Genomic DNA, 14,887 nt, shown 5'->3' with positions numbered 1-14,887 from the left:
AGCAAAAGTGGTCCTGGAGACAGCTACTTCAGTGAAAATAATTTACTGTGTGATTTCCTACTGATGTGGCAACTTAGTTTAAAATCCCTGCCTGGTAAAATACAGACACCACTAGCACACTTTTCATTTCTCTCACTTTTGGAGTTTGCACCCTCAGAGGTAGGAAAAAAGGTGAGTCAATGAATTCAAGTACCTCCTAGTGGAGGATGAGTATAGTAGGAAACATACACAATTCTCCAGTTAGCAGCAAATACAAAGGTCTTCTTATAAACTTTATTAATCAATCTTATATTTACAAATACATACATAATCTGACAATTCCGATATGAAACACTGGTATTTACAAAATATCTCTTGGAAAAAAACAGATTCTGTACAATACAACCTGATATAAGTTAGTAAATTACATTGGTAGGTAACTGTGCAGAAGGCTTCTTTAGGACCCAGAATACACTGAATTCAAGTTCTAAACCTAAATTTGTTTTTGTTTTACTACCAAACAGTCGGTTTAACAAACGCTTTTAACAAAGAACCTTAAAGGACCATATCTCTATGTCCCCATAAAATTGAAATGATTTTTGAAATATAACAAATTTTAACTGATATCATACACGTGCCAAAGGGAACATATTTCAGATTTAAATTGTGTAAACAACAAAAATCACCAGATGGGTGTGATGAGTCATGACAACCTACAAACTGTTCATCTGGCGCTTCACCACAACTTTCTGAACTGAATATTTAAAAGAACAACACGTCTCAACCAGAACCAGTTCACCGATATGCAGCAGGAGCTCTCCTCACACAGCTGAGCTGCCGTCGTGACCCAGAATGTGGCTGATGTTGTGGGCGGGGCGATTGGGCTGCTTGCTCGAGTCGGCAGACGAGGTGTTGGAGAGAGACAGCAGGGGAGACATAGGCATGGCCGAGCCGTCAGTGGGCATGCCAGTGGCAATCTCAGGGAACAGAGAGGTGAGACTGAAGTTGGATATGTGAGGGGTGATTCCCGACGAGTTGGCAATGGGCATGGGGGGCATATCTGGGAGCAAGGGGAAGCTGGCCTGGCCAAAACCCACAGGGCGAGGTGGAGAAAGGATGGAGCCAAAGCGGTTGTTGAGTGGGGGAGCGCTGCCTTTGTCGGCACTTGGGCTGGTAAACATTTGGTTGGGAAAATATTGGAGGGTGACATCGCTGGGAAGGCTGGGGTGGGCTGCAGGAGAGTAGGAAGGATAGAAGGAGGGTAAGGTGTTCTGGGGCTCCACAGGCAGAAGGGAGGGTGTACGGGAGGCGTTGGGCTGGCTGACTGGAGGGATGAATGTGGAGTTAGCATTGATGGGAGGTGGAGGATTCATTCCTCCCTCAGGAATAAAGGGGAAACCAAAGTTCTGTGTTATGTGTTGGTCAGGAACCAGGTTGTTTTCACTAGGAACTTGAGCACTATCTGCCATGAAGCGAACAATAGTGCTGCGCCGCGCCTCTCCTCCAGACTGTGGTCGGCTCAGCAGCACCCCTCCTCCAGAGGGCAGAGGTAGGTGACCCTCAGGCTCAAAGGGGTTGCTTGGCCTCAGAGCACCTGATCGAGGCCGGTCACCAGGTCTCAGCTTGGTGGGCTGAGTATCCCGGGTGATGTGCCGAGAGTGCTGGCTAACAGCAGTGAGTGCTCGGGAGGGGGCAGAGGACCGGCCTGGCTCAGAGCTGCTGTGTGGGGTTGGAGGGTGGGGGAGACCTGCTCGCACACCTGGGCCTCCATGCATATTACTGCTGACCTGAGAAATATGGCCCTTATTGCCCTCTCCAAGCCGCATGGCTGGAGCCTTCTGCGGGGGCACACTGGGGCTGGAGGCCTTGGCCTGTATGTCTCCTGAAGAGCTTCCAGGCACACAGCTGTACTCCATGCTGACTGGGGGACAGCACTGCACTGCACGCTGGTGGTTGCTCTGCTCAGGAAGGTGGGGAGACAGGAGGCTTTGCATGAAACTCTGGTGACAACCATCCTGCTCCCGGGACAGTCCTGGTCCAACCTGTACTCCTTGTGAGCCAGGATGAGCTCCACTGTAGCCGCCACGGTTCCTGCCATCTGCTGGAGGGCCAACATTCATTCTGAACCCTCCCTGCTGCTGCCCCTGAGGGCCCCTCTGAGATGGAGGCACTGACTTAGGTGCCATGTCACTCCCACGAGATACCTGCGCCTCAAAACCACTGAGTTGATGTGCTCCTCCTCCTCCAACCATGGCCTTGAAGGGAGGACACTCTGAGACCCGCTGAACATCAGCAGACCCTGGGTGATCCGAAGGCAGGCGGGTCTGTGGGTTGTGTGCAATGTTGGCCTTCCCTCGTGATGTGTCCAAATAACCACGGAGGTCTGGCTGCTCCTGTGTGGCAGCGTGGCCAGGCTGAAGGTGAAGACCCATACGTTGCTGCTGTTCACCACTAGTGGAGCTTTTACCAATGAGCGCCTCGGCAGAGTAATTGGAAACACGGTGGCGTTCCTGGCGTGATGGAGTGCAGGCCAGGTCAGACGACCGGGACACAGGATTACTGGGAGGAGAGATTAGCTGCTGCTCCAGTGTCCTAGAGCTCATCATCCTCTGCATAGCGTTATGGTCCTGACCAGGCTGAGGGATAATAAAAATATCATCAATCTGCACTTTTAGCTGTGTTACCATAAAACAATGACAGCTATAAAGCCAGATATTGTGTAAAAAGTCATACAACTGAGTCATACAACACCCATAATAGACCATAAATTACACATTCTTTCCTGGCAGTTTCCAGATATTTATAAATAGACACAGTGTAAATTAAAAATACTGACAACTGGTGAAATATTGCTGTTTGACTTGGAATTACTTACAACGCTGAATTTTAATTCCTCTGTCTTTCTTGAGACTATGACTTTTGGTTTTGTTTTAATTTTTTTGTTGTGGCAGTATAAATGTGACTGATTTACCAAGCAGCCCCCCCCCCCCCCAAAAAAAACAACAAAAAAAAAAACAAACAAAAATTACCAACATATCAACTTTCCAAAACCATTTGATAGAAATCTCACATCTGAGGTAGCAATTATTTTTGTTGTTTATATAATATATAATTAAAAACAATCCTCGCAAGTTAATAGTATTAAATATTTACTATTTTGTATATATCTGTGCACAAAAAAAACAAAAAGCACGTGGCACTACCGACCTTGAGGTGTTCCTGCTGAGCCAGGTGGTTGCTGTGGTGGGCCCTGGATCCTGCTGCCTGGGCTTCACAGCTCTTCTCTTGGTGTCTAAAGTGCTGTTGCTGCTGGATCTGCTGCTGTAGATGCTGCTGGTGTCTGGAGTGGGAGCTCTGCTGCTGCTGTAACTGCTGCTGCTGCTGCTGCTGCTGCTGTTGTTGGTGTTGTTGATGCTGTGACTGGGGCTGCTGCTGATGTGTCTGCTGTTGGTGCTGTTGGGGATGAGATTGTTGGTGTTGCGTTGGCTGTTGATGCGGTTGCGACTGTTGGTGTGACTGTTGCGGATGCTGCTGGGACTGCTGCTGCTGCTGTGTGTGCTGTTGATGCTGTGTCTGTTGTTGTTGTTGTTGATGTGAGTGCTGCTGTTGCTGCTGAACTCCAGACTTTTCCAGGTGATGCTGCTTCTGTTGCAGTCCAGCAGGTGAACCAGTTTGACTGCCTCTGACAAGTCCCCGCTTCTTCTGGACATGCTGCTGCTCTTGCTGCTGCTGCTGCTGCTGCAGCGCCCTCTGGTGTAGCGAGTGGCGCTGTGCAGGGTCGGGCTGTGTCAGATGGTGTTGCAAATGATACAGATGGTGTCTCTGTTGCTCTTGCTGCTGCTGTTTCATGTAAAGGTTCCCTCCCAGATGCTGACCAGATTGGGGTGCAGCATGCTGTGGATGACCCTGCGGCAGATGAAGCACCCCTGGCTGGTTCTGCTCAGGGGGCCCTTGAGGAGGGCAGTGGCCATCTGTGGGCCGAACTACTGGGCTCATGAAAGAGTTTGTGGAGAAGAGGGGCCCTCCAGTTTCTGAATTAATCCTTGTCATGACAGTTGAGGAGGTGGGCAGCAACTGTCCCACCGTCATCTGGCTATGATCTGGTGCTTTCACATCCATATGGCTAATAGTGGTAGCTGATGGAGGACAAGGCTTGGGTCGTTTTCCAGTGTTTAGCATTACTGCCTCCTGGGCCTGCCGCTTGGAGATGATCTTCACTTGTCGCTCACCCACACCAACTCCAGCCTGAGCCCTCATTAACGCAGTCTTTAAGGGGGTGTACTCATTTGGTGGGGCTGCAACTGAACAGGGTGAAAGGGCATTGTTTGAGGGTTGGGGTATGTGGGCTGAAGTCCCCACAGGTGAAGGAACTGAGCCCTGTTGGCCAGCCAGACTGGGAGAGCCAGGGTAGGGCTGCTGACTGGAGCTGGGTCTTATCAAATTATTGACACTGAGGCTAGCCACCGTGCCACTCTGGGATGAGCTCTGAGACTGGACCTGGGGGAGGGACTGAGACTGGGAGTATGATATGTTTTGTGGATGTCTGCTTCCATTGGGCCCACTGACAGACCCCTCCCCAACTTGTCCTCTGACAGACACCTGGACAGTGGGTTTAACCGTTACTGTGTCCATGGGCTTAGTCACTTTAGCCTGCTGTCCAGTTGAGCCCCTTTCTTTATTAGCAGACACTGGTGGGGTTTTGGGGGGCTCCCATGTGGCTGTGCTAGGGTTTGTTGAAGCAGTGTTGTCCCCAGAGCAGCCTCCATTCCTCCTCCCAGGGCTGTCCTGCTCTAGCATGGCCAGGGCAAACATCTCTGCCTGCTCAGATATGAATGTGAATGTCCCAAAGGCACCAGATGACGCACTAATACTGTGGCCTTGAGGAAGCAGGGATGCCACAGAGAAGCCTCTGCCTCCTCCAGCCCCTGTAGACATGGGAGAATCTGTCTGCCTGTTAGATGTCATAGGGTGCTCCAAAGGTTGATCGTCAAGGTTAGTGTACACCTGTTGAGCGAGGCCAAAGTCCTTTCTGGAGGAAGTCTCAGAAGTGGCTGCCACCAAGCCCTCTTTCTCTGGTGCTATGGAGTGTCTCTCTTCCTGAGTCTCTCCATCTCGTCTAGGGGCCTGGGGTGGTTTGACTTCTGTGGGATGGCAGTGGGAGGGGTTGGACATGTTTATGTCAGCCTGTTGTGTTAGAGCTCTACTGGTACTGACTCTCTTCCTAAATTCTGAACTTGTTGAAGGGGCTGTAACAGAGCTGTGGGCTGCAGAAAAAGTTGGTGCAGGCGATGAGAGTGCCACAGTTATGGACACAGAGGATGAAGTGGTGGGCTGAGACAGAGGTTTATTACAGAGCAGAGGAGCTTGAGTATTAGATCCCTGGGGACGACAGGCTAAAGTTGGTTGGGATGCCTGATTTAAAGATACTGGCGCAGTTGTTGTGATACTGCTGGTACAGACTGGAGTCAAACATGCGGCACAAACAGCGGTGGAGGAGGTGTACCCAATCTCAATGGCATCTGTACAGCTGACCACTGATCTACTCTGTCTAGAAACAGCAATGGTGGCAGCCGACTTGCTTTGTGTTGTGCTAGTTGTTGTACTGGTAGTTGGCTGTTTAACCTCTGGAACTGACACTTTGGTTACAGTTGAGTTGTTGCCAGAAACTACAGCTGCTTTACTCTCGCTGACCACAGCTGCACTAACTGATGGCTTCACTGATGTGGCATCGATAGTTGTTACTGTAGTTGCCAGATCACTAGTGTTAGTGTGACTGAACACAGCATTACTTTGCGATGCACTGACAGAACTTTTGCTCTGTGAATGGGATTGGTTATATATAGTTGTCTCACTAGATGAACTACAGACAATAATTTTCTTTGTGTTTTGTGTAGAAGTGACATTTCCTGTAGCTTCACTGCTATCTGTAATAGTCACAGCTGTGGTGCAAGTGGGGGGAATGTCTGTGATTTTTACAGTTGAGCACGGTAAAACTTGAGATACTGTGACTTGAACTGTCTGACTCTCTCCTGCAGCAGCCATGGGCTTGGCTGTAGAGGCTACAGCAGGCTGCATCTGACTGAGCACTTTTTTCTTGACAGGTTTAGTCCGTTTAGCTGTTGTCTTCTTTATATTCAAAGTTGTGCGATGCCGCTTTCCTGAAGGCTTAGAGGCATTAACCACCAGCCCTGATGTGACTGGGTTCAAGCAAGGGACTTGTAGCTGCCGGACAGGGAGAGCGAGTGTGGTTCCAGAGACAGGCACTGGAGCAGGAGGTTGCTGCTTCTGCTGGACTACTGATAATGGAGCAGCTGGAGGCTGACCATTGTTATGGCTAGAAATAGTAAGTGGAAGGCCCTGAGAGATGCTCTGGTTGAGACTGCTGAGGGCCCCTAAACTGTTGAGGGCCACATTAGTAGTTGGTTCTTCAGTGGTGGTGGGCTGGACCAGCTGGAGTGTACTCTGGCCACCCTGGGGGTTTGCTTTGTCAGAGGTCTTCATGGGCTGCAAGGCAAACACCTGGCCGTTCACAGTGATCGTCTGTGGGGTTGGAGGAACCGGTGGAGAGGGGGATGCCTGGGTAACATGCAGGGGCTGGTTCATTTGAGGCTGAACAGGGCGTGGAAGGATGTGCACCAGCTGCTTCCCCCCAACACTCTGTAATGAAGCAGCAGATGTTGAACTGCTGGTTGTTGATATTTGAGTAGACACAGCAGGTACTACAGGGGGCACAGCGGCAGACAACATGCCAACCTGAGGATTCTGAGGGGCAGTTGTGGCCTGATTGGGTGCCTGGATGATTACTATATGCTGACAAGGTGTCTGATTGGTTATTTCCTCTCTTACAACTGATTGGGTAGGGCAAGAACTTGCCTGTTGCAGGATGACCACACTTGGGTTGTTAGTGTTCTGTGGTGCTGTTACAGCTGAGGCTGTTGCTCCGGTTGGGTTAACCTGCAGCACCTGCATGGTCTGAAGAAGGGGCAGTACGGTGGCCTGTTGCTGGGGCACCAGGGCTGGCTGAGGGAGGGGCTGAGGCTGAGGGATGAGGGCTGTTGGAGGATTGGACAGCAATGATGCTGGTTGCAGTACAGCAGGCTGGGGCTGTGACACAACGGCAGGGTGGGCCACCACAGCTGGCTGGGGTACTATGGCTGACTGGGGAAGAACAGCACATTGAGGTTGAGGGGCTAGGACAGGCTGAGGCTGTGCCTGGTTCAGGATAGCGGGCCGTAGCTGGGGTGGTCTCTGAAAGGGCTGTGCTTGAATGTGGGCTGTAATGGGTGCCTGCTGTACAGGGACATTTGGTTGCATCTGTATTTGAATGGGCTGAACAGGTGGTTTGTTGCCCATTGGACACAGAGTCACCTGCTGGACAGCCTGGGTGGTGTTGCTGACCTCTGGGGTGGGGAGGCTCTGGCAGACTGGTTGGACTGTGTTCCCTGCCATCTGCAGTGTTGTCCAGGTAGTCTGTGTGCTGCCTGCAGCCCCTGCCCTCAGAAGGGCTTGGCTGTTAGGGATAGCAGTATAATTTACAGTTCTGATGGCAGTGTCCTGTGTGACCCATGAGCAAACCTCTGAGGCTGTTGCTCTCGTTACAGTTTGGGAAAAATTGGGAAGAGTGGACACAGGCGGAGCAGAGCTTGCAGTGACAAGCTGTGTTGCTGAAGTGGCTGCTATTGTCAAGGTCTGGGCTGGGGCGGCAGGTTGCGGTTGCTGAGGCAGGGCTGTGGTGGCTGTAGGGATCTGGAGGGTGATGTAAGAGACAGAGGGAGGCAGGGTGGGGGCTGCAGCCGGTGTCTCGACCACACACTGCTCTACCACTCTCAGGCCTGGCGTTGACTGGGTGGGTGTGACGGCTGACCCAGGGAGAAGTGCAGGAGTGGAGGAAGATGTATTAACTTGCAGCAAGGCTCCATTAACTCTTAACCTGCCACTAACCTCAGACTGAAGAATTAATGTTTCTGCAGGCTGTTTCCCTGGGCTAGCCTCCTTTCCTGCCGGGCACATCACATTTCCATTGGAATAGACAATAATCCCCTTTGGGAGCTGGTGAGTAGGGGTCACCTTTGCCACCTTTGCACAGCGCTGTTTGCCTTTCCAGTGGATAGTGGGGTCTTCTAGAAGGTTAATGTCATGGGCTTTGAGGAGTTCGATGTAGTGAACACTTTCCTTCCTGAGCTCCTCCAACTGACGCCGCAGCCGACGGATCTCCTCCGCTGCACACAGGCCAACCAAACACAATTAAGCACACATATAGTATAATCACACTTTTATAACTTCTGGTGTAATTATTCTATGAGAAACACATAAATTGTTAAACTTCACCTTGGACTTTATCTCCTCCCTCCAGGAGCATTGTATCATTTTGTTTTTTCAGTTCCGTGATGTAGCGAAAAGCCTGGTCCAAGATCATGTTCTTACTCTACAGATAAAAAAGTGAAGGTTTGATGTTAAAATATGCCACATATACAGACACTAATTTGACCATAACATGTTGCTGATAAAGAGGAACAGTAATGCCAGCTTGTCTCTTACCTGTTTAAGGGCCTGGGAACAGGGCAGAAGATTACCAATGCGGTTAATCCCAGCATTAATCTTCTCTTTTCTGTGTCTCTCAACTAAATAAAGAAGAGTGTAAACTTTGATGTAAAGTCACATTTCAAATGATGCCCAGTTATGGAAATACACCTTAACCTAGCAGCAAGATTAGAACAGAAGCATGCACAGGAGATGTCATTTTACCTGCATTGTGAGATTCTTTGTTTTTCTTCTTTCTGCAAAACGATTAAAATAGTTCACATATTTATTACTTAGGTGTGTATTGATAATTTGGTTAAAGCAACAATAAATAGCAGATATGGCAAACATCCTCACTTGGGTTTACGACCAGGTGTCTGAGTTTCAGTCATCTCTGGCATCCTGTCCTAACAGATGCCTGTATGATAAGGTACCAGTCAACACATTTAACAGCTGGACCTGAAATCCCTTCCGTGCCCGTCCTGCAATGAAAACATAAAGCATCCGAACACAATATAAATTATATATAAGTATGATGACACCAGCCAACTGTAGAACACCAACGAAAAATAATTTAGATGCAATTAGCCAGCAGTCATGTTGTCATACGATTTGATACAGCAGAAGATACGAGACAGTCCAAAAAAATCCATGTTAACACACACTAAAAACTACTAGATGCTAACAAGCTGTTGTAGATTAACCTAGCTTTACAGCTAACCTAAACTAATTTACCTGCATATTACAGCATAATTACAGTCTTTCAGCTCTGGTGAATGAGTTCTGGTTTACGTTATCGACAGTACACGATATCCATACAGATTACCCCGCTACTTAACCAGCAAAAAACTAGCAACCTGAGCAATTATCTATTCAGTTGTTAGCTAGATAGCTAAAGCTAGCTTAGCTTACCGTTACCGACCTGATTATTAAGCAAATTATTAGTGGATTTCCTCGAGTCCCTGCTGATAAAAAGCTGCTAATGGAGGGTAGTTTGCACTAACCTGTAGCCTCGGCATTTTGGAGACTGTCCGTCTCTGCGATAACTTTGAGTTTAGATGCTAACTATTAGGTAGCAAGGCATTCCACTCAACTCATCTCCCAAAACAATCTAGGTACACCTAACATTGAGCAGACAGGGGCGGGCTCTGGGTGAGGCGACAGCCAATAGCATTGCAGATGAGGGAGGTTTCAACCAATCAAGACGTCTAAAAGGACATCCATGGATGGGTTTACTACGAATGCATCCAGACATCTGTCTATGCAGTAAATATTTTTATATTGTTTTTATATTTATCTTTTTATACTTTCAACCATATTTCTGCATATTCATCAAATAATTGACTATGTACATGAAAAATAATAAGACGATCAGCAACACATTTACTGCAAATAGTAATTCCTTTATTTAGACGTTAAAAAGTCTTACAATATAGAGCTCCAGAAAAGATAAAATTCTTCAAAGAAAGGAAAAACATGCTTATACTACAATGGAGAGGACACAACTCTCCTTGCATGCAGAGGGGTCAGAGCTTCCTCTGGGTAATAAACTGTTTAAGAGACCATACCAAAACTTCGTAACTATCAGTTGAGCCTCAAAACCTAATGGTGTGGGTAACAACAGAATCTGACTGAGGCAGGATGTTTGAGAAGACCATTTCTCCAAGGTGGCTACATAAGGTGCCAAAGGTGTTAAAGGTAAGACATCTCAAAACACTTCCATGCATTTAGAGACACACATCCTCACACACCTTCATTATACCACTGAAATAATGCCCAAAACCAATCCCAAACAGCCAATCTGTTGTTATTTGGACACCCCTGACAAGACATTGTGGAGTGCCCTTCTTAGAAACACATTCAATATGATGATATTTTGTTTGTTTCTCTCATTCCTCAATGTTTTCACTCTTAGCAGTAAGCCCAGGAGAACCTCTGAACCATTTGCCTTCTCAATGTAAAAAATAAAAATAACAGAAACAGTTGAATGGGGAATTAAATTAACAGGCTGGAAAATAAAGTTATTCAGAAATTATGAGTGGTGACCACGTCTTCCCACCACCTCAAAACCGTTCAGCCTTCCTTGCGCCCGTACCAAGGGGATACATTTCTGCTTTTCCCCTCTGGACATGACATATCATCAAACTGGTCAGACTCATTTCCCATGAATCCCAGGGTTCAGGTGGTGAGGGAGTAGAGTCGCGACTGTTCCACGTCAAAACTCAAAGCATCACTCCCAGCTGACCAGCTGGGATTTTGTGTCAGTGATGGTCTTTCAAACACTTTTACCGCTTCAAACAAACTGTTTTCTTTTGCTCAACAGTATAGATATGTCCCCATTAGCTTTAATAACCGCATAAAAACAACTCAAACACAAACAGTATGATTTGCAAACACCACACCCTCCCCCTCCACCAAGTCTAAAACTGTCTGAAGTTGGCAACATTGTCAATAGGAACACTTTTGGATACTGAGCTTTTTGACATTTTCAATTATCTGTATGAGGAAAGGGGAGCAATAAAATATGCAAAAAATCAAAGGGGAACCCTTTGCAAAATAAATGCAGCAAGTTTTGTACTTTAAATTTGTTTTTCTCTTTTTAGCGTCCTTTGAAGAAAGTGTTGAATGTGTCGACCCTGGGGCATTTGTCACAGTTCTGTTTCTGTGGAGTCGGGCACATCTGTGCTCTTTCCATGATGTGCCCTACTCTGCCTTCTGAAGCTCTCCGGTGGGGGGTGCACATGGGCTGCGCAGGCTCTTCTGCAACACATGGGCATCTGCAGGCTCTATCCTCTTGTAGTAATTCTTTTTTGTTTCGATGATCTCAAAGCCAAACTTCTGGTAAAAGTCAATGGCTGACTCATTGCTGATCTGCACATGACTGCGGGGAGGAAAAAAAGGGAATGTAGTAGTAGTCAAACAGAAACTTTGTCAAAAAAAGTCCATAAAAAGGATCAAATGAATCTGAATCTGAAAATATGTGTCAACTGCAGCTGTGATTTACACAAAAATTTATAAAATCTAATCGTACACTTTCTGCAATCAGACACTCACAGGTAAATGTTGTCAAAAGTGCCATCCTTCTCACAGATGTTTAGCACATGATTCAGCATCTTCGTACCTGAAAGAGACACAAAGGCAAAGTTGAAAAAGCAAAACACAAGATCACAGAGTGCACTACAGTGTCTAGAGATTCAAAGCTCCTTACCAATTCCAAGTCTACGGTAGGGTGCTAGACAGCCGAGTGTCATGATGTACAGTCTCTTCTGGTTCTGAGAATGGTCCACTCTGCAGCAGACAGCACCCACTGCAATGTCATTGAAGTATGCTGCAAGACAAAGAAGTGGCAACACTGAAACATCACCAACAGACAGGGAATCCCTGATGTCTTACAACCTAAAAAGTAATCACTTCTAGACTGCATAGCACAGGGAAATTTGAGGTTTTGTTGACTGTGAGAAAATTGGCCTCTGTATGAGTATCTATGACAATATTGTGAAAGAAGTGAATGTTTGTTACAGTATTGACTTGGCTTCCACACACTGTAATCTTTCATGATATAATAATGGGACACATAATGATTTAGTGCATCAATATGGGTACAATGCCCCTTTCTACATCATATGTAGAAATTGAGTAATTATATAAGAACACATATTCATGTAGCTGTTAAATCCCCTACATTGCACCAAGGACTGAATCCTACCAGCGTTTTTTGTGTGTCCTCTACTTCATTCCTCTTTCTAATATCCAGTGGTATCATAAAGAGCTTATTTTTCTATGTGCAATCTTAAAGAAAGGATTTATTAGAGGTTATTAGAGCCAAATGAGTGCTGTCTCTTACCTAGCTTTGCAAGCTCTCCAACTTCCAGTACATCTTTGTAAAACTTGTCGTTGTAGCTCACAGGGAAGATGACCTGGTTCAGGCGTTTCAGCTGCTTAATGTTGTGGGGCGTAACATCCCCCAGCTCGATCCGGCTACTGGAACAAGAGCAAATCGGTCAAATAGCTGACAGCGGGCACACCATTATATTCAGGATTCTATGACTCCAAATGCATTAAAGAGCAACAGTACAGGGGTGAAAATGACAACAGGATGTCACAGTGTCTTGATAACTTCAAGGTCTAACACTGCTGAGTACTTGAAATCCCCCCCCCCCCCCCAAACCAACCAACTGCATACAATTGCTTTAATTTAATAGTCATTGTTAATTGCAGAGAGTTGATAAACCACAACCAAATTAACTAGCAACTATTTTCATAACTGATTAATCTTTTAGGTAATTTTCTGGCTAAAATACTGAACATTACTGAGTTGCATCCTCTGAATTGTCAGAATGTGCTGCTTTTCTTTGTCTTATGTGATAGTAAATGTAAAATATTTGGATTGTTGGTCAGACAAAATAAACTATCTGATGACGCCATGTTGTGCTTTAGCAAGCTGTGATGGGTATTTTTCACTATTTTCAATTATCTGCAAAAATTATAACAGAAAAACGGATGATTACAATTCTCATTAGTGCAGCCATAATTGATCCCTTAAGCATGGTCATGTGACATCCAGAGTAGGTGGAAACTGTGCCATTGCCCCACAAATGGCATTCCATAGTATTAGTGCCAAATACATTTGACCTATAATCAGATTTTATGAACATGATATGGATGAAAAAAAAGATACTGTACAAGCTAAAATCAAGAGTTACATGTTCTACTTTTAAGAACTTGGATTTGTGGCTTTGTCAGTGATCCAAACAACAGTCCAGTTTCTCTGGTTGAGGGGTTCACAGTGGTATTTTTAGGACGAATACACATCCAAAAACAGTTGGTGGTCACATGTGTTGTTCATCGAGATATACAGAGCCAGCATCCGTCCACGCTTCAGTCGGCAAAGTCTGTGAAATCCTATCTGAATAATTAACACAGTATAGTGTTAATCGTCCTCGTATCATCTGAGAATCGAGACCTTTGCCAAACATGTGTGTGCGTTACTTTGACAGATCAAGTTACACTGAGCAAGCTGCCACAAACTCTGAAGTTGGTGTAACATTAACTGACACAGTTGACCAACATACACTAACTGTTCAGCAATTTATCTAATGAGTAAGTTCACTGACTTGGCCACATTCCCTTGTCTGAAATTCAGCCTAACTGCTGTCGATTTTGACGCGGGCACACAAATTATCTGAGATCCAGGGTCTGTCTATTTAGCTTAGCTGAACTGGGTTTACTGACTCAGCTTCCCAGTAACAGCTAGCTAGCTAGCTTTGCTTGGTCGCGACCGAAACCAAACGACTAGCGGCTCAACTTAACGAGAATATCCGTGACGAAACCGTGTCGTTAACGGGGCTGTTGTTTGTATTTTTTTGTCCAATACCATAATAAAAGTAGCTTAGCAAGCTAGCTAGCTAGCCTCGCCGTCTCCTCCCCGCCTCCCCTGTAGAAAAAAAATAGACATGAAAAACTTTAGTCGTGCTAAGCTACTTATTCGTGACCCAAAAGCTCACACTCACCCTTTCATTGTAAACAGATATTATCCCTTATTTTCGATGAGGCTGAACTTTACCGATGGTTGGGGTGAAAAGGAGAAATTTTGACAGAGTTAGGGTCAGGGATGCCTCCCGTTTTACCCTCCACATGTAGCTAGTTGCGATGGTTGCAGTTAGCTTAGCCGCCGTACTCCCTCCACGACTGTGTGGAGACTGTCAACCCTGACCCCCGCATGCGCACAAGCACTGCTGCATATTCAGTTCAGACTGTGTGACCTGGGTTTAGTCTTTCAGGTTGCCTTGCATCCCGACGGTCCCCAGTAAAATCAATTAATCACATGATTAACTACTCGGGCGTTCCCCAAGGCAAAATTTGTTATTGGGCCTCTATTGACCTCGACTATTCATGGCTGTTTCAGTATTTCCACAAAAACCCAAAAACCAACTTTTGCTCTATGGCTGAAAATCGATTTCTAGACAATAAAATTGGCAACAGTCTTGATTATTTTTAAGCGAAACATTAACGTAGGAATAATAATATGTATTCTCCACAGTTTTCTGAGACTTTATAAAGTAAACAATCAATTCTTTAAAAAAAAGAATTGTCAGATATTGATAATGCAAAAGAATTGTTGGTTAAAGCCTTACAGCACTTCTGTGATGAAATAACACTACCCTGCTGTAGGTATTCTGTGATATGACAAATATGACAAATAAAATATGACAGCAGTTTGATAAAACACTACAACAAATAACCTCAATGCAAACTTAAAAAAATGCACTAGGTAATAAAATTTTTGGTTAGTTATGTTTAGTTATATTACAGAGTATTAAAGCAGCCATATTAAATACTTTTAAAATATCTGTGTTTGTGTTATACAAAATGTGTTAGTCTTCAAATT

The 14,887-nt window shown here is 45.8% G+C and overlaps 2 protein-coding genes across 3 annotated transcripts; both read right to left on the bottom strand.

Moving 5' to 3' along the window:
• Positions 1-259: 259 nt before the first annotated feature.
• LOC139625325 (basic helix-loop-helix domain-containing protein USF3) lies at positions 260-9,614 on the bottom strand. Its single transcript, XM_071485188.1, has 7 exons — positions 9,504-9,614; positions 8,857-8,981; positions 8,725-8,756; positions 8,518-8,600; positions 8,308-8,404; positions 3,187-8,198; positions 260-2,615 (listed from the first exon to the last, which is right to left on the bottom strand). The coding sequence occupies exons 2-7, from the start codon at positions 8,898-8,900 to the stop codon at positions 801-803; spliced, it is 7,083 nt and encodes a 2,360-aa protein (XP_071341289.1). The 5' UTR covers positions 8,901-8,981; positions 9,504-9,614; the 3' UTR covers positions 260-800.
• Positions 9,615-9,881: 267 nt separating this feature from the next.
• On the bottom strand, positions 9,882-14,200 carry naa50 (N-alpha-acetyltransferase 50, NatE catalytic subunit). 2 transcript variants are annotated; one of them, XM_071485186.1, is made up of 5 exons: positions 14,010-14,200; positions 12,344-12,480; positions 11,708-11,827; positions 11,554-11,620; positions 9,882-11,380 (listed from the first exon to the last, which is right to left on the bottom strand). In XM_071485186.1, exons 1-5 carry the CDS (start codon positions 14,015-14,017, stop codon positions 11,203-11,205), a joined length of 510 nt encoding a protein of 169 aa, XP_071341287.1. In that variant the 5' UTR covers positions 14,018-14,200; the 3' UTR covers positions 9,882-11,202. The 2 variants fall into 2 exon arrangements, with proteins under 2 accessions (XP_071341287.1, XP_071341288.1); XM_071485187.1 differs by having other exon boundaries at positions 12,344-12,477; positions 14,010-14,191.
• Positions 14,201-14,887: the final 687 nt, after the last annotated feature.

This window comes from Trachinotus anak, unplaced genomic scaffold, assembly GCF_046630095.1.
Source record: "Trachinotus anak isolate AG129_WGS33_773 ecotype Australia unplaced genomic scaffold, CSIRO_AGI_Tana_v1 ptg000009l, whole genome shotgun sequence".
NCBI lineage: Eukaryota > Metazoa > Chordata > Actinopteri > Carangiformes > Carangidae > Trachinotus > Trachinotus anak.
This window is presented reverse-complemented; position numbering and strand designations above follow the sequence as displayed.

Coding starts and splice junctions, on each gene's coding strand:
- LOC139625325 (XM_071485188.1), bottom strand. CDS start 8,900: ATGCCAGAGATGACTGAAACTCAGACACCTGGTCGTAAACCCAA. Junction 8,757..8,856: donor ACACCTGGTCGTAAACCCAA/GTGAGGATGTTT, acceptor ATCGTTTTGCAG/AAAGAAGAAAAACAAAGAAT. Junction 8,405..8,517: donor GTTCCCAGGCCCTTAAACAG/GTAAGAGACAAG, acceptor TTTTATCTGTAG/AGTAAGAACATGATCTTGGA.
- naa50 (XM_071485186.1), bottom strand. Junction 11,828..12,343: donor TGGAGAGCTTGCAAAGCTAG/GTAAGAGACAGC, acceptor TTTGTCTTGCAG/CATACTTCAATGACATTGCA. Junction 11,381..11,553: donor ACTTTTGACAACATTTACCT/GTGAGTGTCTGA, acceptor TCCTCCCCGCAG/TCATGTGCAGATCAGCAATG.